At 41.6% G+C, this 24,594-nt stretch overlaps 1 protein-coding gene across 1 annotated transcript in view; it reads left to right on the top strand.

Annotated features, from left to right (window-relative positions):
• The window catches only part of NPNT (nephronectin), a gene marked incomplete at its 5' end in the record, with an annotated part of 51,641 nt that extends 37,437 nt beyond the window's left edge, over positions 1–14,204 (top strand). The window contains 4 exons of the mRNA XM_009573102.1: positions 7,124–7,219; positions 7,608–7,706; positions 11,280–11,536; positions 14,109–14,204. Coding sequence (XP_009571397.1) covers positions 7,124–7,219; positions 7,608–7,706; positions 11,280–11,536; positions 14,109–14,204 — 548 coding nt within the window. The remainder of the gene's footprint in view (positions 1–7,123; positions 7,220–7,607; positions 7,707–11,279; positions 11,537–14,108) is intronic.
• Positions 14,205–24,594: the final 10,390 nt, after the last annotated feature.

Genomic DNA, 24,594 nt, shown 5'->3' with positions numbered 1-24,594 from the left:
GCAAAGAAACGCAAAAATGAATTTGTGCTGTGGTACCCATATGCCTGCCTGAAAAAAGAAGAGAAAGCCTCGCTCTTGCCTTCTTTATTTGTTTCCCACGGGAGAATGCAGGCAGCAATTCAGTCATCTTACAACACTCATTGTCTTGGAAAACAGAGGAGGAAATTGATGTTAGATCCACTCAGATCATGAAGTAGGACTTAACTTCAGTTTTGTAAATTCTTCAGAAGAGTTGTGGTGTCTTCTTAGATGGCTGCTTCCTCGTGTGTCGCCAAGGGCTGTTGTATCCAGAGAGTCATAAAAGGTAGTGTTTTATCACTAAGGATGGGCAAAATCCAGCACAGAGAGCACTGCAGCCAGCAACCAGCTGGCAATTCTGATCTTCCAGCCCTTAGCATTTGCTGAAGACCTCAATATTTAAAGTTGTGTTTTTAAACTAGGTTATCTTGTGATGCATGGATGCACTTTTTCCTTCCTTTTTTTCCCCCTCAGGCTCTGAAGCCTTAGCCAGACTTTGACAAAGCATCATGACAGTAAATGCTGCTTTGCTTACCCGTCTGAATAGGTGGTACTTCTGTTTGGCAGTCTATGGCAAAGGCGTAATTGGTACGCTCTACTGATAGGTGTCTTAGTGCACTAGACCAAGCCATGCAAACACACTGGTGGTCTAGGATTGGTCCAGATCAGGAGAGGAAACATGCCTGGGCAAGTGTGCTTGTTTTCTGCAAGCATCTCTCAGATTTTATTTTTGATTATTTAACCTTTTCCTGAGCTTACCCTTGGTGACTCGTTGCTCCCTATTTTCTCCCTTTGCTGTTATTTGACCTGCCGTCTGTCCTGGTTTCGGCTGGGATAGGGTTAAATTTCTTGCAAGTGCTGTGTTTTGGATTTAGTATGAGGAGAATGTTGATAACACACCGATGTTTTCAGTTGTTGCTAAGTACCCTCCTAGTCCAAGGACAGCTCCCATGCCTACTGACTGAGCTAGGTACACAAGATGGGAGGGAACATAATCAGGACAGCCAGCCCAGCTGGCTAATGGGGTATTCCATACCATGTGACGTCATGCTCAGTGTATGAATGGTAGGCGTGATCCAGGAAGTACCGATCGCTACCTGGTTATCGGTCAGCACGGGTGGTCAGCAATTGCATTGTGCATCACTTTGTATATTTTATCATTATCATTATTTTTCTCCCTTTTCTGTTTTATTAAACTGTCTTTATCTCAACTCATGAGTTTTTCTCACTCTCACCCTTCCGATTCTCTCCCCGTCCCACTGGGGGGTGGGGGGAGTGAGTGAGCGGCTGCGTGGTATTTGGCTGCTTGCCAGGTTAAACCACAACACCGTCCCACACACTGAGTAAACTTGTCCTCAGCTTTCACTTCAGAACACTCTTGAATGTGCCGCTTAGCTTGAAATCAGCTGAGGACTGCTGAAATTGGTCTGTTCAGTGGTGACAGAGCACAAACGATAATGATGCTGATAATGTTGTTTAAATACCTTTGCAATTTTTGAAAGGTATTGGGTTGTTGCGCTTCTTCAGCTGCTTTACCCCTTTTCTAAAAATGCCTGCAGTGACTTTGGGGAGCTGCTTTTTCAGAGAACAAAAAAATGAGTATTTTTTAAAATGGAATTCCTACACTTGGCCTTTGAACCACTTAGTCGGATGCAGACAGTGGAATCTGGCACCAAGGATAATCTTCTCCTGATATGGATATGGGGGGAATGGCAATGAGAGAGGAATGCAGCGATGGCTTAATATTTAACTATTTCAGAACTGATACAAACTACAGTGAAGTACAGAAGAATCTTTTCTGGTTACTCAGATGGAGAAAGTCTAACAAATAGAACGTACTTCTCAATAAGACTATGAATTTCTGATACCATTGCGATATGGGTGATAAGCATTAAAAGCATAAACTTAAAGACAAAGCATAATACTAGATATCAGCAGAACCAGAACAAAAACACTTACCTGTATTAAAAGATAGTTCAGCAATTTTCCTTCTTAGCCCTTAGTGGAGCTGAAAAGATTGGAATTGGGAGACTTTTCTCATAACAGCTATTAAAAAAATTTAAAGATTGGATTAAAACATGGTTCTTTCTGCTCCCCCTTTCAATGACTAAAAAGTCCTTAGTGCAGTAAATGCAGTTATGTGACCCTTGAAGCTGCTGAAAAAAGGGAAATGCTAAAAGCAAAGAATGTGTTTTTTGTTATTCTTCGATATCATTAGAGTAGCATCACTTTACAATAGCATTTCATTTGTCTTCACTGTTCTGGCACCTATTAAAATGTGTTTGTCTTAATATTTAAGCATTTAATATAGGCACTTTGTTCCTGTTTGTACTCTGGAGCTAAATCATAAGATATAGGTGTCTTACAAATCATACCCTCCATCAGTCTTCCAGCTAGTTTTATCCCCAGGTCTGATATGCAAGCTTCTGTAGATTACTTATGTTAGCTGTGTTTCCCTGAAACTCAGTTGTCACTGTGCACCTCTTGAATAGCTGCTCATAGAAAAGCAGGCAGGTTACTTTTCAGAAAATCTTCTGGGAAGATACGTAATAAGATGTTTGATTTAGGTCAAAGTTAATGAGCCTTGTAACTGCCTGAGAAATGCAAGACTGGACTTCGGAGTGGTCGCACGCTAGCACCATCTCTCCCCTGTTATGCAAATGGTACTGTAGAGGGTGGGACAGGCCATGAAAGCCCTTCCTGAAATAATTCTCATTGCAGAATTTGAATTTGCGGAGTTTTAGGCAACATATCCTTGGCTCTGTGGCTCCAGATAAAAGAGTGAAGTGCACCTCTCTGTTGCCCTTTCTTTTCAGCCCAGCATATATCAAAGTCTTCCCTGGAGGAAAACAGGACGTATTCTCGTTTACAAAGTCTGACTGACCTCTGGACTACCCTTCCTTTTAGCTATTTTCTACTAGTTCTGCGTGAGATCTCATCACTTGTGGGGTTTTTTTTGGAAGTGGAATTTAACAGCTTTCAATTGTAACTATTCAGTCAAAAAAATCTTTGTCCTTTTTTGTTGTTGTTTGTTTTAACAAATGGGAAGCTTGGTCATGATTATTGTGTGTGGAATGGAATTGCGTAAGAACACAGTGTTTGTTGTAAGGCAGAACACTGCATTATTAATCGTAATAACAATTACTAATAACATGAAGCTGCACTCCATGTTTGGTTTTCATTTTGTAACACCAAAACAGTGATTATTCTGTAATTACAAATAGCTTGACATATGTACACACCATCTCTTACACTCCCAAACTCAGCAATTAGCAAGTAAATGAAAAAAAGTCCTACTGTTTTCCCAAAGGATTAAAAAGCTGAAAAGAATTCAGTCTTATGCAGTTATTAAATGTTCCCCCCAACATTCATGCATCCATGAAGAACTTAGCTCGTGAACTTCGAGAATATGGTACTGTCGATGTATTGGCTCACTCGGAGCTTATAAAATTCTCCAAGAAAAAGAAGCCAAGTTTATATTTAACAAGCTTTATCAAACCATTGAAGTTAAGTGAAAAGCACACTGATACGCTATATAAAGTACACAGAAAGGGCTTGGAAAGCTTGCAGAAAATAATTGTGCCAAATACTTTCTCCCACGATCGCCACTCAACATATTAGTCGTCGTAGCAAAAAGAAGTGTACACATGGATCATATTTAGAGTCCTGCATCTCTTGTTTCATATCGAGTGCACATTCCTCTAATTAGGTCTGAGCACTGAAGTGACTGGTTTAAAGCTCTGCAACACGTTCTTCTAGAAGTTCATAATAACAGTGGTTAGAGAGGACTTAGAGGAAAGTTTTGAATTAATATTTTATTGTAGAGCTTTATATAGGCAAATGTATCAACTTTAACTTGGAGAATGCTTGTATGTGTGTGCACAGATGTAACTCAGATTTGTATAAAATAACCATTCATTAAAAATGGTATTTTAGTAAGTAAACTGAAGTAGTTTGGAAATAAATTCCTAATATTTCCTGCGGTATTTTCCATAAACAAGAGCTATTGGGGACTAGGAAGGGGGTCCACAGGACAAGCACATACCTTGAGACTGTGGCCCCTAGGTATCCTACAAATCCTAGAGCACGGCAGTGGGTTTCCTCAATGCTCTCTGCCATGGGGTTCATTCAGAGCCCTATAACTACCTGTCTGCGAGTCTGTGGTCTGAGCCTTTGGTCCCTAAGAAAAACTTAATTTAAGGCGCAGGGGAAGAACAGGAAGATATGGAGGTGCAGAGTGTTAAGTTCAATGTTAACCTAGATGAGAAGAGGATGTGGGCATCCCATCGCTGGTGGGTGCATGGGGCCCAAGGGTGATGGCACTGTGAGCTTCCTCGCAGGCTGGAGTCTCCTGCAGCTCAGGGAGAGGGCAGCTTGCTTTTCCATCTGCTCCCATGGGCTGGCCTTTTTCCACCGCTGTGCCGTGTGGATATGGGAGGTGTAAAGACACTTCAGGAAGAGGCTGTGTGTCCATTCCAGACTAGCAGCTACAGTATATATGTAAGCTGCGCTCAGCAGTTTTGAAGCAAATTGTCGACTTGTTCTTCATAGCGTAAGAAATAAACAGCGTCTTTTTTCCTTAGCGCGTTCCAAGAAGAGGAAAGGCAAGGTGATAATCCTTGGGGGTGCAGCATAGATGTGTATCATGCGTGGGGACTGCTGCGTCCCCTGGGGAGCAGCAGCCTGCAGTGTGGTTGTAATGTGAGGTGAAGCTCCACTGTGAGGGCTTATCTAAGGCGAAATTGCAGTCAGAGCACTGTCCTGCCAGAAATGACAGTAAGTAACTTACAGGATGCTGTTAGTTTAACAGACTTTGTAAGTAAATACTCCTGCAAGATTTGCTGTCCCAGGTGGCTGGCCACAGTAAGCCCAAGAAATTGAATTACCAGTTTTAACATCGCTGAGCAAACCCACTGCAGCTGATTTTAAACGATGCCGATAGCTGCCGTGTGTACCACAGTGGCGGTGATATAGGCGCACATAAACAGTTCACACACATATCTGCTCCATAAGCTATTGCTCGTGGTTGTCCATGACTGTAATGCAGTTAGAGCAGTGTAAGAGTGTGTATGCTGTTACGCATCAGAACAGCTTATACCGCCGTAAGCACCTCTGTGCAGGTGTGACTGTAGCTGTGCGATGTGTTTGTTCAGCTGTCCCGCCTACATGCTAGATAGAGCTCTTAGGAAAGACAGCGGTATCCTGCTGGGAGGGATTAAGGGTGTACGATGGTTTTAGAGCATTCCTGTTTCGATTTTTTGCTGCCTGAGGTAAACTGATTTTTTTTCTTTATATAATTGAATATAGTATTTGTGCATAAATGTACTGCAGGGTGATTATTGGCCTAGGTGGTGTGGACTGTGGACATTTGTAAGGTTTCTTTCTCAATCTCAAAATTCTAATCATGTAAGCAAAAAAACCAGATTAAACAAAGCAGCATAAATAATATTACAAACAATGTATCCTTAAAAATTAACAGGCCTTTACTACCCGCATCAACCTAAAGTCCTTGAGGCTGTTTGAGCATTAATATCCGAGACTGCAAATAGACATAATCCAATATCTACAAAGGATTTAAAAAAAAAAAAAAAAAGAAAAAAAAAAAAGGAGACACAATGATTCCAAAAATGACTATAATATTAAGGAGTTAACCAGTTTCCTACAGACTTCAAGCTTTTTATTTATTTATTTTTATTACACAAAATTTCCATCTAAGATCTGTAGCCTGTAATATTACTTTTAAAATACATTAGTATTTGGTCAACCTTTTATCAGGCTGCTTATTTTGTTCTAATTCCCAAAAGGAATTGAATGAAGGAAACTCCTTCATTCTTATTTTTCGTTTTCCCCTGTCTTCTGGCTTTAGAGGAGCTCTTGCAGCAGTGCTATTTACATGTTGTCCTAGTGCAAAAGAAGTTCCTTCTTAGCTTTGATTTGATTTCCTGAAAACAACAGTCCTTTATTTCAGTTTAGAATTGTAAATCATCTCAATTCTTGTTCTCACTTGCCTAAGAAGCCTATAGAGACATTAAGATACCTATTTTGGCACTGCAAATGGAAAACGTGTCAAGTTTTTAAGAGATAAAGCCCTTACAAATACTGTAGGTGTCAGAGGCGTCTATAACATCTAAGGACATTTCAGAAACACATTACTACGGTTATTAATTATGCGCTAGACCTGCCTCTAAAAGAGGAATTTCCAAGACAGCTCTATCCAGTGCAGTCTGTTTATCTCTAGTTAACAGCTGTCCATCAGGCATGACATTGGTGTGTTATTTCTGGAGACTTACACAGACTGGCACAGCATCTTCAGAGCTAAGTGGAAGTCTTTGTAGCTACCTGACTTTGGCAGGCATCGTTCCCATGAAGACCTCCCAAATCCCATGTTGTCCTGGCTGCTGAATGTCTAATAACCTCTGGGCCCGTTAATCCCTGAGAGTGTTCCTTCTCCTTGCAGCTGAGAACAGCAGCTGAAGGGCAGACTTTGCTGGAAAGCAAAAAGTATAATTACAGTTGAATTCCAGCTTCCACTAGAGCTCCTCCTTCTTAACTCTCAGTGCAATCCTGGTAATTGTTTAGAGAGCTCTAATCCTTTGCAGATAGATGGATATACCTTCCGCTGTGTTTCAAAGGTTAGGTGCGTGTGGGGCCTCTTCCAAGTACCGCTGCCTCCTGTTGAGATTCTCCTATAAACATCTGCGGAAGGTGAGTGGATCGGAAAGTTTGAGCAAGGGCTTTAATGTGGCTTTATTTTATTGAGAAACTACTATCTTTAAAAAAGTGCATTTGGAGGGGAATAGTGTGCTTCAAGGTTAAAGCTTTTCTTCTTTTTCTTTTTCCTGGTTAAAAAGGAGCTTTCATTTGAAGAGCCTTTAGCAGATTTGGAATCACCTTTTACAGTGCTCGGATAAATGTTACAACATAAATCATAAATCACATAGGCATAAAGTTTGTGAATCTTCGTGTCAAATATAATTAAATATATTGAATTCTCCAAGAAAAGCACAATGCCCAGAGCTGCTCTGCTGTTTTTTATTAAAGATAAGGAAGTAGGTCACTAACTACCTTTATCTCATTCATTGCTGAAAAACTACTTTTCTTACAGTTCCACGCCAGCCTGGAGTGAGCAATAATCTGTTTGAAATACTTGAAATTGAGAGAGGGATTACTGCCGATGAATTTGAAGCAAACGATGACCCAGGTAAAGATCACGTCTCCTATTCGGGCCCTACGGTTTAGGATTTTTTGGGATTTCTTGGGGTTTTGTACATTTTTACAGGACTCCTACATCGTATGCCCCTTGTTTAAACTACGCTTCATAAAAAGAAGAAAAACCACCTCCTAAGTAAACCTTTATAGTTTTATTTCCTAACAGATTTAGCACAAAAATAGTGTGAATTGTTAATAATAACACCAGCATCCTTTTTATTGTTTTAGTATTTTTGTAGATTCTAGTGCTCCTTCCGCTGCATTTAATTTTCGTATTTACTTGCTAGTGTCAGCCACAAGGGAAATTGCTGCAGTTCCCCAACCAAAACAATCTAAATGACTTTTTTTTTTTGTTTGACCTTCTGCTCTGTTCTGCCTAGGTGTGCTGGTACACAGCTGTAATTTTGATAGTGGACTGTGCGGATGGATCAAGGACAAAGATGATGACTTGCACTGGGAACCAGTGAGAGATGCATCAGGTAAGATACCTGTGGATGATCACATCCTGTAGTTGAAGATCCACCCAGGCTTGAGGCTGATGACAGTTCTCACATTATGATGAATTTACACAGCTTCTGTTCCCTTTAATTCCGGGATATGTCAGTCACACCTCTTCTGTGTATAAAAATCAAAATGGAGGATTCCCAATGTGAAAGAGCAATTGAGAATTTGCACTTTTATCATAGCTGGTATCTTTAGAAAGGAATATCTCTGAAGGAGTAGTAAATGTATTCAGTAAAAGATTGTCTGTCTTAAAAGAATCAGAAAGAAAAAAAATGTGGACTAGAGAACAACTTTTATTTATGGTGAAACAAAGCTTATTTTTCAAACCACCATGCAAACATAATTATTTCTGTATTACTAGCAAAATTATAGAAAGTGCTGGAAATAGTCTTTGTTCTGCTGCCAAATATAATATTTTAGTTCAACCTCTCAGTTTGATTTTGTTGAATTCTACTCTAAGTTACAACCACCCGTATATAGGAAAACTGTTAAGTAAATGGAAGGAAGACAAGTGAGGTGCTTATCTGCAGAGACTTCTGAAAATGGGTGTGTTTGGGATGGTAAAAGATGACCTTGCAATGAATACTACATGGGAGTGCGTACTAGCCACTTGCAGGATAGGAGAAGACTGGCATGGGCACTGGTGGTCAGCCAAAGCAGGAACCCCTTCCACTCACGCACCTCTGCCGGTGAAGTCCCAGCAGAACTGCACATCTACACTGCTGGAAGTTTGTTGTATTTTGTCCCCCGTTGATTTTACTCTATGGCAGCGAGAGGTTGCCTGTCCTTGCCTGCGTACCCTTCCCCCAGCAGTGCTCGCCCCACAGCGCCGGGGATTAGACACACATCTCTGGCTCCCCGTAATGACGGGATTACTTCATACCCAGAAGAGCAGCCTTTGAAGTGCACAATGCTTACATTATTTGAGGGGATGGCAGACGTCGGAAGGAAACGTGCTTTCAGGCGGTAAAATGTTATAGGTTAAGCTGAGGGAGGGTGAGGGCACTGAGAGCCATTTTCCTTACGCACCACCTCATCATAGGTGTCTGTCCTTACATTGCCACTGATGAGACGGTCCTTTGCCACCGCAGCGGGTGACCTGGCACCTTCTTCAGGCTGTTTAGCTGGCTACGGGGAAGTGCTGTCTTCACTTACGGGGCAGGCCCCCTCCCCACGCACAGGCATGCTCTAGTATTTTGTATGCTCCTTACGACACTTAAAAAGTCTCATGAATGACTCGGACATCAGAGCTCCTTCCTCCTGCCGGTGAGAAAACAGGGAGCTGTCCCTTGCTTGCAGACTGGCATTTTAAAGAAGATCACACATAATTCCAACATCTTTTTGAAACGGTGGATTTAAAACCGCTTCGTTTCTGAGAAAGTCAGTCACTTAAGGCATATTCATTATCTGTACTCAAAAATTGTTGTTAATACATATTAAGCTCCAGAACTGGCTTTTTTTGTTAGAGTTTTTTTTTCTCCTGCATTGCTTCCCAGTCAGGGACAATCTCAGCTTTTTGTTTCCTGTGTATGTTCTGCTGCTGTTGACATAACCTGTTAAAACTAGTCCCTTGAAGTCACCCACCCACTCCCTCCTGTCTGGAATACCTTGTTGCAAGGATTTATTTTCACAGCTTGTTCCTGAGTGTTTGCTTTCACCTTTCAAAGTTTGCTATTTTTTGGTTTATCAGAATCTGCATTTTGAAAGGTGCCATACTGAAGGCTTATAAGCTTATCTTACATGCAGAAAATGCTGATTTGAGGGGACCTTTTCCTGCAGGGGCTTGCCTACAGATACGTTGGCTTTGTGCTTACGTAAATCTGTTTCCTATTGATTGGATTCAGTCACTGTAACTATCTGAAACAGATGCAGGTAATGAGTCAAGTCAGTACTTTTACAGTGATACAATTGTATCTACAACAAACAGGTGCAGTTATTTAAACTCTATTATGCTTATTTTAGCAGTTAGTGACCTTGATGCAAAAACAATGCATTAAAAAAAAAAAACAAAAAAACCCCCACAAAAAAACCAAAAAGAGATTCTTGGACAAATGGATCCCGCAAATGCAGATCGGGGGCCCCAGGCAGCATAATACTTTGCTTTGTTAAATCCTACTGAGACCAAAGAACTTAAGCACCTATGTAGAAGTAGTGAATTGGAGACGAGGCTGGCTTTCCTTTTAAATGTGTGACAAGCCCTGGTACATTGTCATTAAATCTCACAGCTTTTGAGGGAAATCATTGTGGCTTTCAAAAAGAAGCTTTCAAAAAATAAAGCTCTGGTTGAGTAGTAGCAGGGTGACAATTTAAATGAAAAATATTCTTCTATAATTAAGTAAAGACTGTGTATGTCAACAATATTACAAACCCCTGATTTCTACATCATCAGTTTCAACTAAGGAGCCTAAATGCCACCTTTACCTTAAGTTCATTAAACTTGGGTTTTTTTGATTAAAAAAAGATTTTAAAATGTGATCTCATTAAAAAAAAATTTCTTAGATTCAGAATAAGATAAGAATTTAAAAAAAAAAAAATTATTTTTTAAAAGTGAATAATCCTCCCTTTGGTAATTTCAAATTTTAAAGTTATCATCTACCCTGCAAAAGTTTTAATGAAAAGTACAAAGAAAAAATACAGGTGTGGCTTTTCTCCAAGATGTGAAGTCTCATTTATTGTAGTTTTGAGTGCCTAAGTGAAAGGATATGTGGGACTGATGGAAGTATATGCCTTTTTTTTTTTTTTTTTTTAAGGTTTAATGGATGTTGCCATACCTGAGATCCTCTACTTTTCATGTTCTAGGTGTTTTTATGAAGGCACTTTTACTTCATACATGATCAGAGATAATAATAGGGTTTTGAATTAAGTATGTATGTTCACTGACAACTTACTACTGTTAGAGAAGGCTTCAGGGAGTGTATCAAGTTAACAGCATTTGGAAATCATTACTGTTTCTAGCTTTCTGTATCTAACTCAGATTAAGAGTTTAAATTATGGTTAAATAAAAAGGCTATCTGTGTTTGCAAATGGATACACTTTGAGACTTAACCTGTTAACACAGTTCCCAAACAAAAGGAAAGGGACAGAACCGTAGCTCAATCACATGATAACGTTTATGTTGGCCTTCTTAATCATCTATCCAATAGCAAAAATCTGCAGCTTACAAGATGCATAAATGTACACAGTAGCTTTAATGTCAGCGTGGGTTTAAAATCACGCAGTCACCAAGGGGTTGTCAGAAATGAAGGAATACATGAAATTTTCATTTTCAAAAGAGATGATATTTCCTTTGTAAAAATAGAAATTAGGTGGGCAAGACCTAACCTGGTACTAATGTAAACAGAAGACCAGCACTGTAAATCTTACCCTGCAGGAGGCAGATGCATCATTCTGGTTCACGTTCCAGCAACTATACACCTTATTTTATACACCTCACTGGACCTTGTGGAGCCCTTTTTTACCTTTTGATTTTTTAATGACTCTTGTGCATTTGGTCCTGCAACATAGGGCTGTATTTTTTTAAATTCTACAAAGTGCTTTTTCTTCTGCAGGGGGACAGTATCTCACCATCTCTGACCCCAAAGGCAAAGAAGGAAGAGTAGCCCATCTCATTCTGCCCTTGGGTCACATGGCTCAGGCCGGTGACTTGTGCCTGTCATTTAGGCATAAGGTGCCTGGACTGCATGCTGGTGCCCTCCAGGTCTTTGTAAGGAAAAATGGTGCTCACGGACCAGCCGTCTGGGGAAGAAATGGTGGCCATGGCTGGAGACAGACACACATAACTTTACGAGGACTAGGCATCAAGAGTGTAAGTACCGATGCACGTGCTGCCTTCTGGTTTTTTGCATGAGAAGCTGAAGACACTTGGTGTTGCACTGGACTGTTTGTCTTCTGGGTCCAATTTCAGCCTGTGTTTTACTTCTTTGATCCCTGCCAATGGAATCATATTAAGGATAAGAGAGTCACTGTGCATTTTGTCACATCAGTTTTTTAAAAAAAAACCCCACCTACAGCAGTAGACACATAGGAAGCTACAAAATAGCCTGTACGGAGCTACCTCATAGAGCCTATTTTCAGAGAATCGCCATGTAGAAAGAGCAGTCTAATGAACAATGGCATACTGTACATGGATTTCCAAAAAGCCTGTATCAAGATTCCTCATGAACAATGCTTTAAATAATACAGTGCCATGAAATAGCAAGAACCATCCCCTATGGATTAAAAACTGGCTAAACCAGGGCAAAGATATTGAAAATAAGTCATTTTTGATAATGCAGGAAGGTTACGTGTGCCATCTCACACTGTTTTATGCGCTTCAGCATACCTGCAGCTGATCTGCACAAGGAGGTAAATGGTGACCTAACTATGCCCATAACACAAAATGGTTTAGCGCAATCGAAAGAAGCTGTCTGAAGTGCCATGGAGAATCTTTTAATACCTGGAAATCTTAGAAACATTGGGTGATAAACCGATAAATCAAAAGCTGAGCATTTTTCTTCAACCTCTGCGTAGCTTTGAAGCTTCTTCAGATCTGAAGAAGGGGCTTGGGTGCTTCAGGGCCTGTTTTGCTCTGACTTACATCAGGTGGTCTAAAAAAAGCTCATACATCATAACGTTCATGGTGGGAGCAGGCTACAACACACACAGGGTGTATGGTTCTAAAGTTAATATTAAGGCTGTAATTACTGCAGTTAATTTTCTGAAAACTTTACCTCAGCAAAAGTAACAAAGACGCCTGACCTTCTGTTAGCTGTAAATGAATATCAGACTGAGAATGTGGAATTTTATAGTAGGTGAACAATATATTTGTCCATTCTTACCCTTTTCTGCCAAGTTTAACACTTCTCGCAATCCTCAGGCCTGTCTCACCTTATAGAGCAGTTCATTAAATAAGTGTGTATTACTAACATATTGTCTGGCAGAAAAGCAAGTGAGTTTTAGAGATGGCAAACGAGACCAGCAGTCCCCCTTTGCACCGTCCCCTGCCTCTCTTGACCACCTCAGCAGTAGCTGTTAGCGTGGCTTGCCAACCGTAACCGATCGCGGGTCCACAGACCAGAGCTGCCTCACGGCACCTTTCGGAACAGTAAGTTCAAGTTTGGGATCTTTTCCTGCCAGCATGGGGAGCCTGGGCTGCTGACCGGAACCACTCTGACATTTATTCCAAGGATCAGGGAATGAGAGAAAACTCTAGGTAAGCAGGGAAGGCCTCTGCCACAGAGAAATCAGGAAGAAATATGGAAGCTTTATTTTCTGACTAATTAAAAACCAAAAGCAACTAAACACTAGTGATTTTAGGGGGGCCTACTGGAAACTTGAGGAGAATATGAACGGAGACCAGAATCCTTCATCACACTTTCTAATGAACTAGCTCTGTGTAGATTATTTCTAAAGCACACCCAAAATCACTCATTTCTAAAAAAAAAAATTCATTTATTCAACAGAGTTGAATAAAAAATAATTTCTAAATTCTTTTATTTCTAAAAAAAAAATTCAGTATATTCAACAGAGTTTCTCTGACTTCCTCTTCTCCTACTCCTTATGAGCAGGCATCCAAATTATTTTTAACTACACAGCTAAGTTTCTGATCTATGAATGTGTGTTAACTCTTTCCAGCTCAATGATAACAGCAGACTCTTACAAAGCTTTGCTGTAGGCTTTGAATAATTTTTAAGCCACGGTCAAAAACACTGACTGTATTAAACAGTTCAGGCTTCTGAATCCACAGCAGTAGCGCAGGTGAGCAATACTGATTTACAGGAAGTGTTTCTTAAAGCCAGCTGGCCATTCTGTATATCATCTCTGATTTATGCTCCAGTCCTTCTAGTCAAGCTTTGTATTTGTTGAATTTCTCCTACTCAGGCTAAATCTGGACTGCTAATGATCTACTTAAATCCATGCCCAAGTTCTGCTGCCATTTTCCAAGCAGCCAGTGCTTCTGTAGATTACCAGGAGCCAGAATTTGTTAAATAAAAATAGCAATGGAAAGCTCCTCTATTACACAACATTTCTCAGAATACAGACAGTTTTGTGTGTTTGCCATGAGGGACAATGAAAACAATACAGAGATGATACGTAGAAAGCACCTGAGATTCTTTTACGTGGGAGTTCATCTCACCTCAGTGGATGGTGCAAGTGGAGCAACTCTGTCCTGAACTGGTGGTTCTTCACAAAGATCTGGCCAAAGTGAAGAAGGGAGAGAATCAGAAATAGAAAACCCAGCCATAATTCTGAACCGAATAAATAGGCTTTTGGGAGTGAGTTACGATTGCCTGAGCTTGCTTATGCTCTTGCTTTCTTACTGTTGAGACCTCTCTCACCGAAAGCTTCTTTCATTTTACTTTATTTTTGCACTCAAATCGTTCTATTTCTCTTCCCAGGTTATTTTCAAAGGGGAGAAAGGGAAAGGAAGAACTGGGGATATTGGACTAGATGACGTGATCTTGAGGAGAGGACGCTGCTCTGAAGAGCATTAGCAGCACAGTCATCTCCTCTAGCCCTTCTTGTGCTATTCCTACCACGCTTTGAAACAGAACTGCACAAAAAAAGAAGAAGTAGTTGGAGCGTGACAACTTCTTAGTGGTCTGCTAAGTGCAATCTCACTGAAATGTCACTTAAAAACAAGGAGAGCACCTCCCAGGATTCAGGAATTCCAATCCCGTGCTGGTCGTTTCTATTAATCCTTACCCCTAAATCATATTTTGTATGTAATAACTTTATCCCATGTTAATCCTGGTGAGTGCTCACACAAAGAGCACTTGTGAAAAAGGGAGAATTAGTTACAAATGGTGGCAAAAGAAAGCTCCAGCTCAGAAAGTTTTAGTGTTAACTGATATTCATTATCTTCCCATAGTGCTACTCATTCATTGATTAGATTTGATAGACAGTGGGATAGATCTAGCTTCAGAGTCACCTCAAGATTAGTGGAAGCCTGGACCTAAACTTTGGCTTACTGCCATTGACCTTTGAAGAAGGGTTTGCTTCATATTAAATAGCATTTATTTTGGTGTTGCATCTGTATTAACAAAAAGCAGTTATATAGAGTGGGCGCTTCATTCTGTAATATTGCTACTGCTGTTTTGTGTATATGTGTATGGTTATTAACATATTTATGTTTTTAATATTTACAGACTCTAGTTGCAAGGTAATTGGCAGCTGTGCTTTCTTATGGTACAAGACAGGAGTTCAACATATTCTTTGATCCCGCTGGTCGTGCCAATAGATAGGCTACCAAAGTCAGTTAATGGTGCTCATTGAAAAATGCTGGTGCAGTTTTTCATGTTGTAATATGCTGAAGGCAAAAGACCAAACCCTTACCTGATGTAAACTGGCATCTGATAATGCTGTACAAGTTTGCATTTAGCTCAGCAGCAAGCCCTAAAGGGTTCTCAATCCTGCAAGAAGCTCCTGGTTCAGTAGAAGACTGAGCAGCCTGGAGAAGATAACTCGCATCTTGTAAGACTGAGCCCGTTGATGCTACCAGGAATGTTCCCTTCCCACAGGCGGCACAAGCCTGCGCGTAAGCAAAAGGGGCAGCTGCATTAATGCCATATGAACAATTCAGACCGTGAAATGCCTTGAGTGATCTTTGTCAAATGTTCATATTCCATCCGACTCCCCTGTACATACAGGCGGCACAAGCCTGCGCGTAAGCAAAAGGGGCAGCTGCATTAATGCCCTATGAACAATTCAGACCGTGAAATGCCTTGAGTGATCTTTGTCAAATGTTCCATCCGACTCTCCTGTACATAATAAGTATTTTATTCTTTAGAACTAGAACAACTATTAGCTCTATCTGGAACTAAGTATTTATCAGAACTTTGGACTAATTTTTTAGTTAGGTACCATGCGTGCGGTGTGCAGTTTCCCAGGGAATTCTTCTGTTTGGTTTGGGATTTTTTAAATGAGGAACATCATCATTGCCGCTAACAATTCTAAATTTGATGAAGTAATTGTAACATTTAAGAAAATGACAAAAGATTGATAAAATGTTGTTAGTGGTGCAGCCTTAACGCTTCAAAAATGTATATATAGAAGAAATAGGTCTCAGATCTTTTAAATATTTAAAATACAATGTAAAATAAATGTCAGTTTCATATCATGTTATAAAACAATCATTAAAAAAAAAATTCATGTTAAGCCTTGCACAAAGTCCACAGAGCCAAAACTGCAAGACCATTAGAGGTCATATTCCAAACCCCTGTTTCTGACAAAGTACTGTTTTGAAAATATTTTTCCAGTTTGTCCCCAGGACAAAGCACAGTATGTATAGCAGAAGTTATTTGACCAAACAGATAGTCTCCTGCAAAACTGTAACAAGAAACATTTTGAAAAGGAAAAAACAATGCATTTGTAAACATTTTAAAACTATTTTGCTTCAAATATGATCATGATCTTTTTCTCTTATGTTACTTTGTAATACGTCAGAAATATTTGTGAATAGTTGAAATACCTTGTCCTTATTTTAAAGTAATCAGTAAAGGAGGCTGTTATTTGCTACTAATTGGAAATCTTGTTTTCATTTCTGGATCGAAAAAGAATCTGATTTTTATTGCCGTGAAATGAACCAAAGATGACAGTTCAACCAAAGTGAAGTAACTCTTGTTACCAGATTTAAAAATAAAAGTACATTTCACTGTAATATGACAAGAGCATTATATGTATTATTCAAAAGGAAGAATGACAATTTTCAACCTAGCTTTTTTAAAGAACAGTTTCACAGGTAATTTAAGAGCTTCTGCAATAAAAAATGTCCCTTTTACAAGAAGCAGCAGCTATCATAGTTCCACACACTACTGAACCTGCACAAACTCTTACATTCTTTGGCATCTAACAAGATTAACACATTTTGGTCTGGTTCATCTGCAGTGGATGAAGATGGTCTTTACCACATATTACTACAGCTTTCTGAGACTGAGACTCCCTGGTTAAAATAGAAATCTATCTCCTAGCTATGCAAGACTGAAAGAGTTTTTTTGCCCCTTTCCCAATGGCCCTTAGAACCCAGAATTTGAATGAATTCAGAAGGTAAGCAGAAGTAAGTAATCAGGTGACACAAGGAGGATTTGGGGTCTCTGTGTTTTATGAATGCATTTTATCGTTACAATCAAACGAGTAACACTGTAAAGCCTTGTTAAACAACTGAAGTCTCAGCTGGCAGTGGACAGTGGGGTACTCTTTGCGAGTCTGGCTCTGAAGGAGCTGCCATGGCTGTAAGTCATTCACCTCTGCAGCTGGTTGTGCCGTGACGCTGTATGTGTCACCTTCTCTCAGGGTTTCTGAGGAGAAGAGGCGAGGTCGGTCAGTGGTTCTGTTGCGATGACCCTTCTCCAGCAGCACCTGCACTTTCAGGCAGCTCCATACAGCCATACACCTCAGCCAGGAGGGAGCTGATACCGCCATCTTCATGTGAGCCTCAAGAAAGAGATGAGAACACGGCCTGAGGTCTTCCTATGAAGTAGGTTATAACTGCCCTTCCTGCTTAGGGTTTAATAAATAGGTAACTGTGCCAAAAGAAATTCCTGCTTAAAATACTTAGGCAAGTAGAAGAAACTGCACTGAATTAACATGAAAACATTTATCACATGTACTGTATAACCTCTTGCCAGCTTACAATTTAATGTTTAAAAAGACAAGTTAAACTTTTTTCCCCCAAAAAGATTGAAAATAAAGATTCTTCATAAATTACAGGTACCATGACCAGTGGCAGTGTGCACTTACTGCATTTGCTAACATCAAAGTGAGTACAATGGAAGGGACCGATACAAGATTTTGTTTCCAGGTTGCATTCTATACAGTCACCTCACCTCTCATCAGAGCCGTGTCATTAAGTCACTAGTGAGTGCTTTCAATAAACCCCATTCGTTCTGGAGGAAAGCTTCCCTTCAATAAATTACCCTAGACTTGGAGGTCAAAACATTGGTTTTAATATAGTTGGAGATTACAATAACCACCCTAATAAGAGTCAGATTAGTCATGAGAAGACAACCCTGAGCAGAAGAATGCTCATGACAGCAGCCTCCATCATCCTGCTCTGTCCGCATGGAGAGGAGATGAAACAGTAGCACCTGCCTCCCATCCAAGTGCCAGGTCTCTCTATAGACACCCCATTACAGGTTGCTCCTCCCTGCAAATGAGGCACAGTAATTGTCTCAAATTGTCTCTGCTAAAATCAGAGACTTTGGATCAAGCTATGCATTGTGATAGTCACCTTGAAACCTGTTCACTCTGCATTTAAAGATATATAACAAGATAAACTATAGCTGTCTGCTTTAAAATTTTAATTGTGAATGTTAGAAAGATAGTCATTAATTGTCAACTGAGGCCCAGTTAAACCCAATGCAATTTTTAATTTATATAGATCTATATCTCAAACACCAAATTACCAAAGTTTTCCTGGTAGCTAGAACATTTCCTTACCTGCTGTTTTATCCTGATGTCCCGTAGTCACACAAGGTTTTATGACTTCAGATTTTCCACACCAATTAAAAAAAAAAAAAAAAATCAAGAAGGGCAATGCATTGGTGTAAACCTGCACCTTTAGAAAGAAATAATAGACATTATGGTGGTAACTTCTAATAGTGGTTTGAAAGAACACAGAAACCTCCTCATGCTTTGAAAGTTACTACATTCTCAGAGCACACCTTCTACTTCAAACTGACCTAGCGATAAGTGAGGAAATGCTTTATTTGGTTGAGGAAGATGCCAACGGATTGAAGATCTTCAGAGGACACAAAGACACCTTTAACAGTAGAGACTGAAGCACCTATAGAGTTCAGATACCAGCTCCGTGTAGGTTTTCAGGATTACAAGTTCAAAATGAATCAAATCACATTCTAGCTACTCTGCCCTTACTAATTCTCCTTGTGCACTTGTATGACCTCTTCCAAACCCTGTTCCTTTGCTTTGAAACAAACTGTCCTCTAGACAGTGCTCTTGCTGGTTGCTTTGGGCTGAGATAGCCTATTTTTTGAAAAACAAATGGTTTCTTTTTTATTTATCTCTTTTCTTAAACTTGACAAACAGCCTGGGTAACATTACAGAGATCAGGATAGCAGTTTCTTTTCATAGCAAATAACCCAATTACTGGATCTGAGAGCCCACTGGACAGTTCATGTTAGGTTGCCTTTATTCTCCTAAGAAATCTCTAATTTAACTCCTGAGAGCCAGATGGGATATCATGCGTATACATGCTTGATACGTGTCAAAAGTATAGATCTATCCCTCATTTTCTTAATAACATGTCAACAACAAAGCAAAGTGGACCTGAATTTTCTGGATAAAGACAGAAATAATTCCCTGCTCTATAGATCAGGCACCCCCCATCATTATTTTTCCTCAGGTTGCTCCCCAATAGCTGTTAAGAACCAACTAATTCTTTCTTTACTCTCATTCTGTAGTACATGGGCAGATTTTTGCCACTTTCCCTGTAATCCAGCTATTAAAGGACTCCCCAAGACCCAGGAACAAGGCTCCATTGCCATCAAACCACTCTTCCACAGCTATCACAGACACCACATCCCTGGTGGTGGAGGGCCAGCTCTACAGCATCTCTGTACTCTATGTACCGGGAAACATTATGTATAATTGCATATACCATGTGCGTGCATGTGCACACGCACACGTATCGCACCCAACAGGTTGAGGCCAGTATTAACTGTTTGAGCAAGGAAGCCAAGTATTTGTCTAGCACACAGAATAAGGATACCCCTCTCTCTGTGATACAGCCATATCCCACCTTCCTCTGACCAAAAGATACCACAGCACTTTTCCAGCAATTTTTGTTAACCTTCTACTTTATGACTTTTTACCCTCTGTTCAGGCCAGGAATAGTCCTCTTTCACACTCTTCTCCCAAGTTTTTCCTTGTCGTGCATTTCAACAGCCCATGTTCTCATTTCAGACTCTCATCCAGAATCTTTTGATATTCATTCTGAGTTTGGCAAACATCTGGAAAGACAAGGTACAGTGTGTACTCAGAGAATGATTTTACTGCATTTGCATGCAACACCAGCGCTAAAGTTGGGGATTGCCACTTACATGGATTTCAGGGAGACACCATCGTTCCGCTGATACCACTGGTGCCCCAGCAGAAGTGAGGGACCATGTCGCCTCTTCCCTTGCCTTTTGCCCCTGCCCGCCCTTTAGGTCAAAAACATGAAGAAATGGACTCACCAGATTTTTTTCCCCTTGTCAGGATGGTCCAAGACAGAATTCCCCTACATATGAAGCAGGATTAATGCGGCATGCATACACTCTGGTTCAGTACCTAAGAAGCCTAAGTGGCTTCTTACTGCAAACAACAAAAAAAAGCCCTTCAAAGAAAATTGGCTTTGAAACAACAAAAGGACTGGATGTGTATCTTAGTGAGTGCCCATCGTTCTCCCCTGCAAGGAAGCTGGTAATGTTAAGCTTATATAGACAATGCAAAACCTCTCAGGTCTGGTGGCATAGTCATGTAATATTCCACTTGGTTTAAGAAAGATTCTTCTTTCAAAATGGCTCAGTTTGGAACAATATCACCTTAACAGAAATTAAGTCTTCATGAACTCCACAGAGGCCACCACTTTATCAGTCAATTAAACGTGCCTGGGACTGTCCTCTGGCCCCGAGGTTACACAGCACGTAATACCTGTACCCATACTATTAAATCTATATCCGTGCATCCATGCTATTAAATTTCCTGGTCCCCAATGGGGTTTCGATGTGCAGTCTATCTGTGGGCAGCTGACCCCAGGGTGAGCTGACTGCCAGCCATACCAGGAGCTGTTTGGAGCAGAGCTGGCTGGTGAGAGCTGATGCCGTGCCAGCGTTTGCTGGGACAGCTGGAGCCTGCAGGGCTCAATGTCGTTGCAGGTCCCGACTCCCCAGAACAGCACCCGCAGAAACAGCCCCGAACCCACCCAGCCACAGCTGTGCCCTGCGTACTGTAGGCAGGTGAAGAGAGGGCTCTCTGAGGACACAGTGGTGTGACATGAACAGTAAAACACATCCCTTCCTTCAGAAATGCTCTGCCAACCCCCTGACACAAACGCACACAGTTTGCCTCACAGTTTGCACAACTGGCCTGCTCTTAGGCTGGCTGCTTTGCAAAAAGCACTTTGCAGACCTATGTATATAACAGAGCCAGCAAACAAGAAACCAGTCATCAAAAGCCAGAGCTAGGGCAGGTGGCATCAAAGCCAGAGGAGTGAGCACAGGGGAGTGCGGGGGAGAGGTTGCTGTGCCCCCCCGGCCCCATATGCGCTACCTCTTTCTACACAGACACCACTGATGCTGAGATGCAGCTGTGGGACAGTCTTGCAAAAATCCCTATGAATAAAATCCCAAGGATGCTTATATCCACCACCCCCACACCAAGGTTGGGTCCTTAGCAAGGGTTGTGACTGGTGTCCTCAGACATGATCACACCTTCTTGTACCCCTGAGAAAAAACACTGACCGTGGCTACAACCCTCAGGTCCTGCAAGCTAGTGAAATCAACAGGGGGACAGACAGGTGTGTTTCTTGGCTGTACCTCTAAGGTGCTCTTGGCCCATGCAGCAGTCCGACGTGGAAGGAGAAGGAAGAGTCGCCCTTGGTCCCCCTCCTGCTGCGGCCCTCGAATGGCGCCTTGTCAGTCTTCCCCCTGACGGCACGTTCCCCATCCGCAGAGGAAGCACAACAGGAAGCCCCACAGACACTCCCACTGGAAAAGCTGCAGAGTCCACTCCGAAAACACATTTGCCTCAGATCCTGTGTCTCAGGTTGCCACACAGCTGCTCCACAGCGGTTCTGCCAAAAAGAAAGGAACCACTGCCAATTTAAAGTATGTTTTTACATGATTTTATTCCCAGACGAGCACAATAATACACGTGTAGCACAAGTGCCCAGAGAAAAAAGATAAGCAGCCAAAAGTATACCCTGATATATGATCGGTAACAGATCAAAGGCAACATCCAAATTTTAAATTAAGAAAAAAAAATGCTGGCTGACTTAAAAGAACAAGTCTTTTGCCTATTATTTCACTCCAGCAAATGTTGGAACTTAGTCATTGGATCTTAATACCAGTATTTGAGGATGCCAAGTGCAAGTAAACTTCCTCCCCTTTTTCCAGACCTTTCCATCTAGATATAAATACTGATACATATCCATCTAGATATAAGTACTTTCACATCCCTGGCTTCAGGTCTAGCACAAAAGCACTCCTCATCCTGGAGCTCACACGACGTGTGCCACCTCAGCTGGTGATGACAACACCAGAGTTCTCAGCAAAGACCATCTTGACGTCCAGCCCGAGTAGAGAACTAAGCCTAAATAAGCACTGAGCAGTGCCAGTTATGCTTTTAAATGAGGAAAATAACTGGAAGACTGTCTAAGGCAAGAAATTTGATTAGTAGGATTCAGAGTGGCATCCAAGAGAGACACTGACTTCCAGCCCTCTCAAGTTCTGAGTTGGCTCAGGAAATGTCGTCATCTTACCTCAGTTTCTTGGACCAGCTAGAGGACAGGAGAAGTTGTCATCCCGTAGGGCTCTTCAAGGTTTCCGTGCCCAGATGGGATGTTTAGTGTTCTCATCAATCAAATACACATGATTCTTGTTATAGTCTAGGGGATCCCTTAGTCATTGTGCCTTGGAGTGTATAAACAGGGCTCGAAGACACTGAAACTGCTCACCAATATTAAACTCCACAACTCTATAGCGTACAACAATTTACACAGAAACCAGGCACCCTTATTGCGTAGTTAGAGGTGTCATGAAACTGTGAGCAATTCAGTTACCCTCCTGTCGTATGCCACTGGTTTTATCCTGCTTATAAAAAGATATTTTAATTGGCTGAACTCCATTACCAAAGGCTGATTGCTAAAAGCGAGTGATGTTACATCAGGCAGTTTTGTGGGGTGCTGTTCTTGGCACTCTGGCAGCTCGGCTGTGTATAAGCAAGCAGCCCTGGCACACTCACACTCGCTGGGAAACTTACTGTGAGCTACTCTGTCAGCTTTTATTGGAGTAATTTGCCAAATAAAGATATGTGACTGGGGCTTGAAAAAAATAGTTCACTAACACAAAAAACAGGCAGAGAAAGTACATGGTACATCAAGGGATGCCTTGGTCACCTTACGGCCTTTGATCCACTTACACAGGTGATTAGAGGGCTAGACAAAAATTGTAGGGGTTCAAATATGGATCGGCCACAGAGCTCCAGTCCACAGGCCTCTCACTCAGGCTCTTCATAACACTGTTCCTCATCTTCTATTCAGCCATCCCCTCCCAGGACACCACTTAGCCCAAAGAGTATGTTTGGCATCGCAGCAAACACACAAGCAATGACTAACCCTCCGCAGCTGGCTGGGACCGGGTGGTCCCTAACGCGTGCAACTCTCTTCATTTTTCTCTCAAGTTTTGTCAGCGGTATGAGCTGTGCTACTAAAGACATCAGGCAAATTCAAACTTTCATGTTCCCTGATGAAGGTAAGGAGGAGATTTTCCTTCCCTGACATGCAGGTCTGCTTCTTTCCTGATGAGGGACTCTCAGCAGAGGAGACCCATTTAGTACCACCCTCTGCACTAGCTGTCCGACTGAAATCCCCTGCGTCCTGCAACTAGGTCCTAGCGTGCAGGTAGCAAACTGCACAAAAACGCCAAACGGGGCAATATCCTGAGCGTGTGGCAAACAGATTTGAACTATGACCCTTCAAGAGGCAACTATGGGTGAAACCACAGGAGGCACAAATGGGGAATGCAAGCAATCCTGCAACTGCACTCACCAGTATGGGACTGCAAAACAACTGGACTCCATTTCTGGCCCTGAAATGCACTGACGCACACTTCAACTGGTGAGTTTTCCAATGGCTGGCCTGCCTGGGACAGCCCAGGAACACAGCATCTCCAAACCACACAAGGCTGCCAGTAGTGACTACAAGGTAATGTTGCAGCACTCAAAATAATATGCGAGGGGGATTTTCAAACCTTGCTATTAAAAACATACTTAGAATGATGGCTGTGTCCTGACACTCCACATGAACAGCCCATGCTTCACGTCTCAGTGATGGGGCAACAGCTCCCTTAGGGGATGCGTACAGACTGCACAAATGAGCTCTACCCTTTGATGACCATGCTTTTGGGAAGATAAACATCTTGCACCCGTAAGGGAATTGAATAGAGCTGCAGCAGAACAGGCACAGGCTGCTCCAGTGGTCTCAGGCTGCTCCAGTGGTCTCAGGCTTCGCCCACCGGCCCTTCAGCAAAGGGGTGAGGCTGCCCGGGAGCTCCCTGAAGATGTTCAAGGGACTGGTATGAATTTTCTCTGTGCACCTCTCCACACCCCTATTTATACTGCTGTAAGTAAGGTGAGTAAACTCACCCGCGTGGCAGATAAGAGAAGTGGGCAAACGCTTACATCATGCACCCAGAGGTAGGTAAACGCCATTTACTTGAACTTACTCGCAAATCCTACTGCTACACACTGTCCTCTTGATACACAGAGAGGTCAACTAGCCTAACCTGCAATAGCAGACAATTAAAAGCAGCAGCACAATTAAAAGCCTCCATCATCCAGCATTACTGAATGGGGGAAGCTTACAAACAAGTTTAATTTGTCTGTAACTTCCAGAAGCCCAGACCTCCGACTTGGCCCTTTTGCCACTGCCACAGTCAGACAAGGCACGCTGAAGACACTTCGGCCCCAGCTGCCATTGGCTTCTGTGGCACAAGATCAGGTCCTTCGTTAATACCACATTAAACACCTTGCTTCCGATTAAAATGAATCCTCTTAGCTGCTCAGAGAAACACATCTGACTTTCCTGAAGGAATTGCTGAACGGGGCATCGAGAAGGCCACTGTACAGAAAGCCAAGAAAACCAAAAATATGTTACAAAGAAACTTGGGA

Source organism: Fulmarus glacialis, unplaced genomic scaffold (assembly GCF_000690835.1).
Source record: "Fulmarus glacialis isolate BGI_N327 unplaced genomic scaffold, ASM69083v1 scaffold32812, whole genome shotgun sequence".
Taxonomy (NCBI): domain Eukaryota; kingdom Metazoa; phylum Chordata; class Aves; order Procellariiformes; family Procellariidae; genus Fulmarus; species Fulmarus glacialis.
This window is presented reverse-complemented; position numbering and strand designations above follow the sequence as displayed.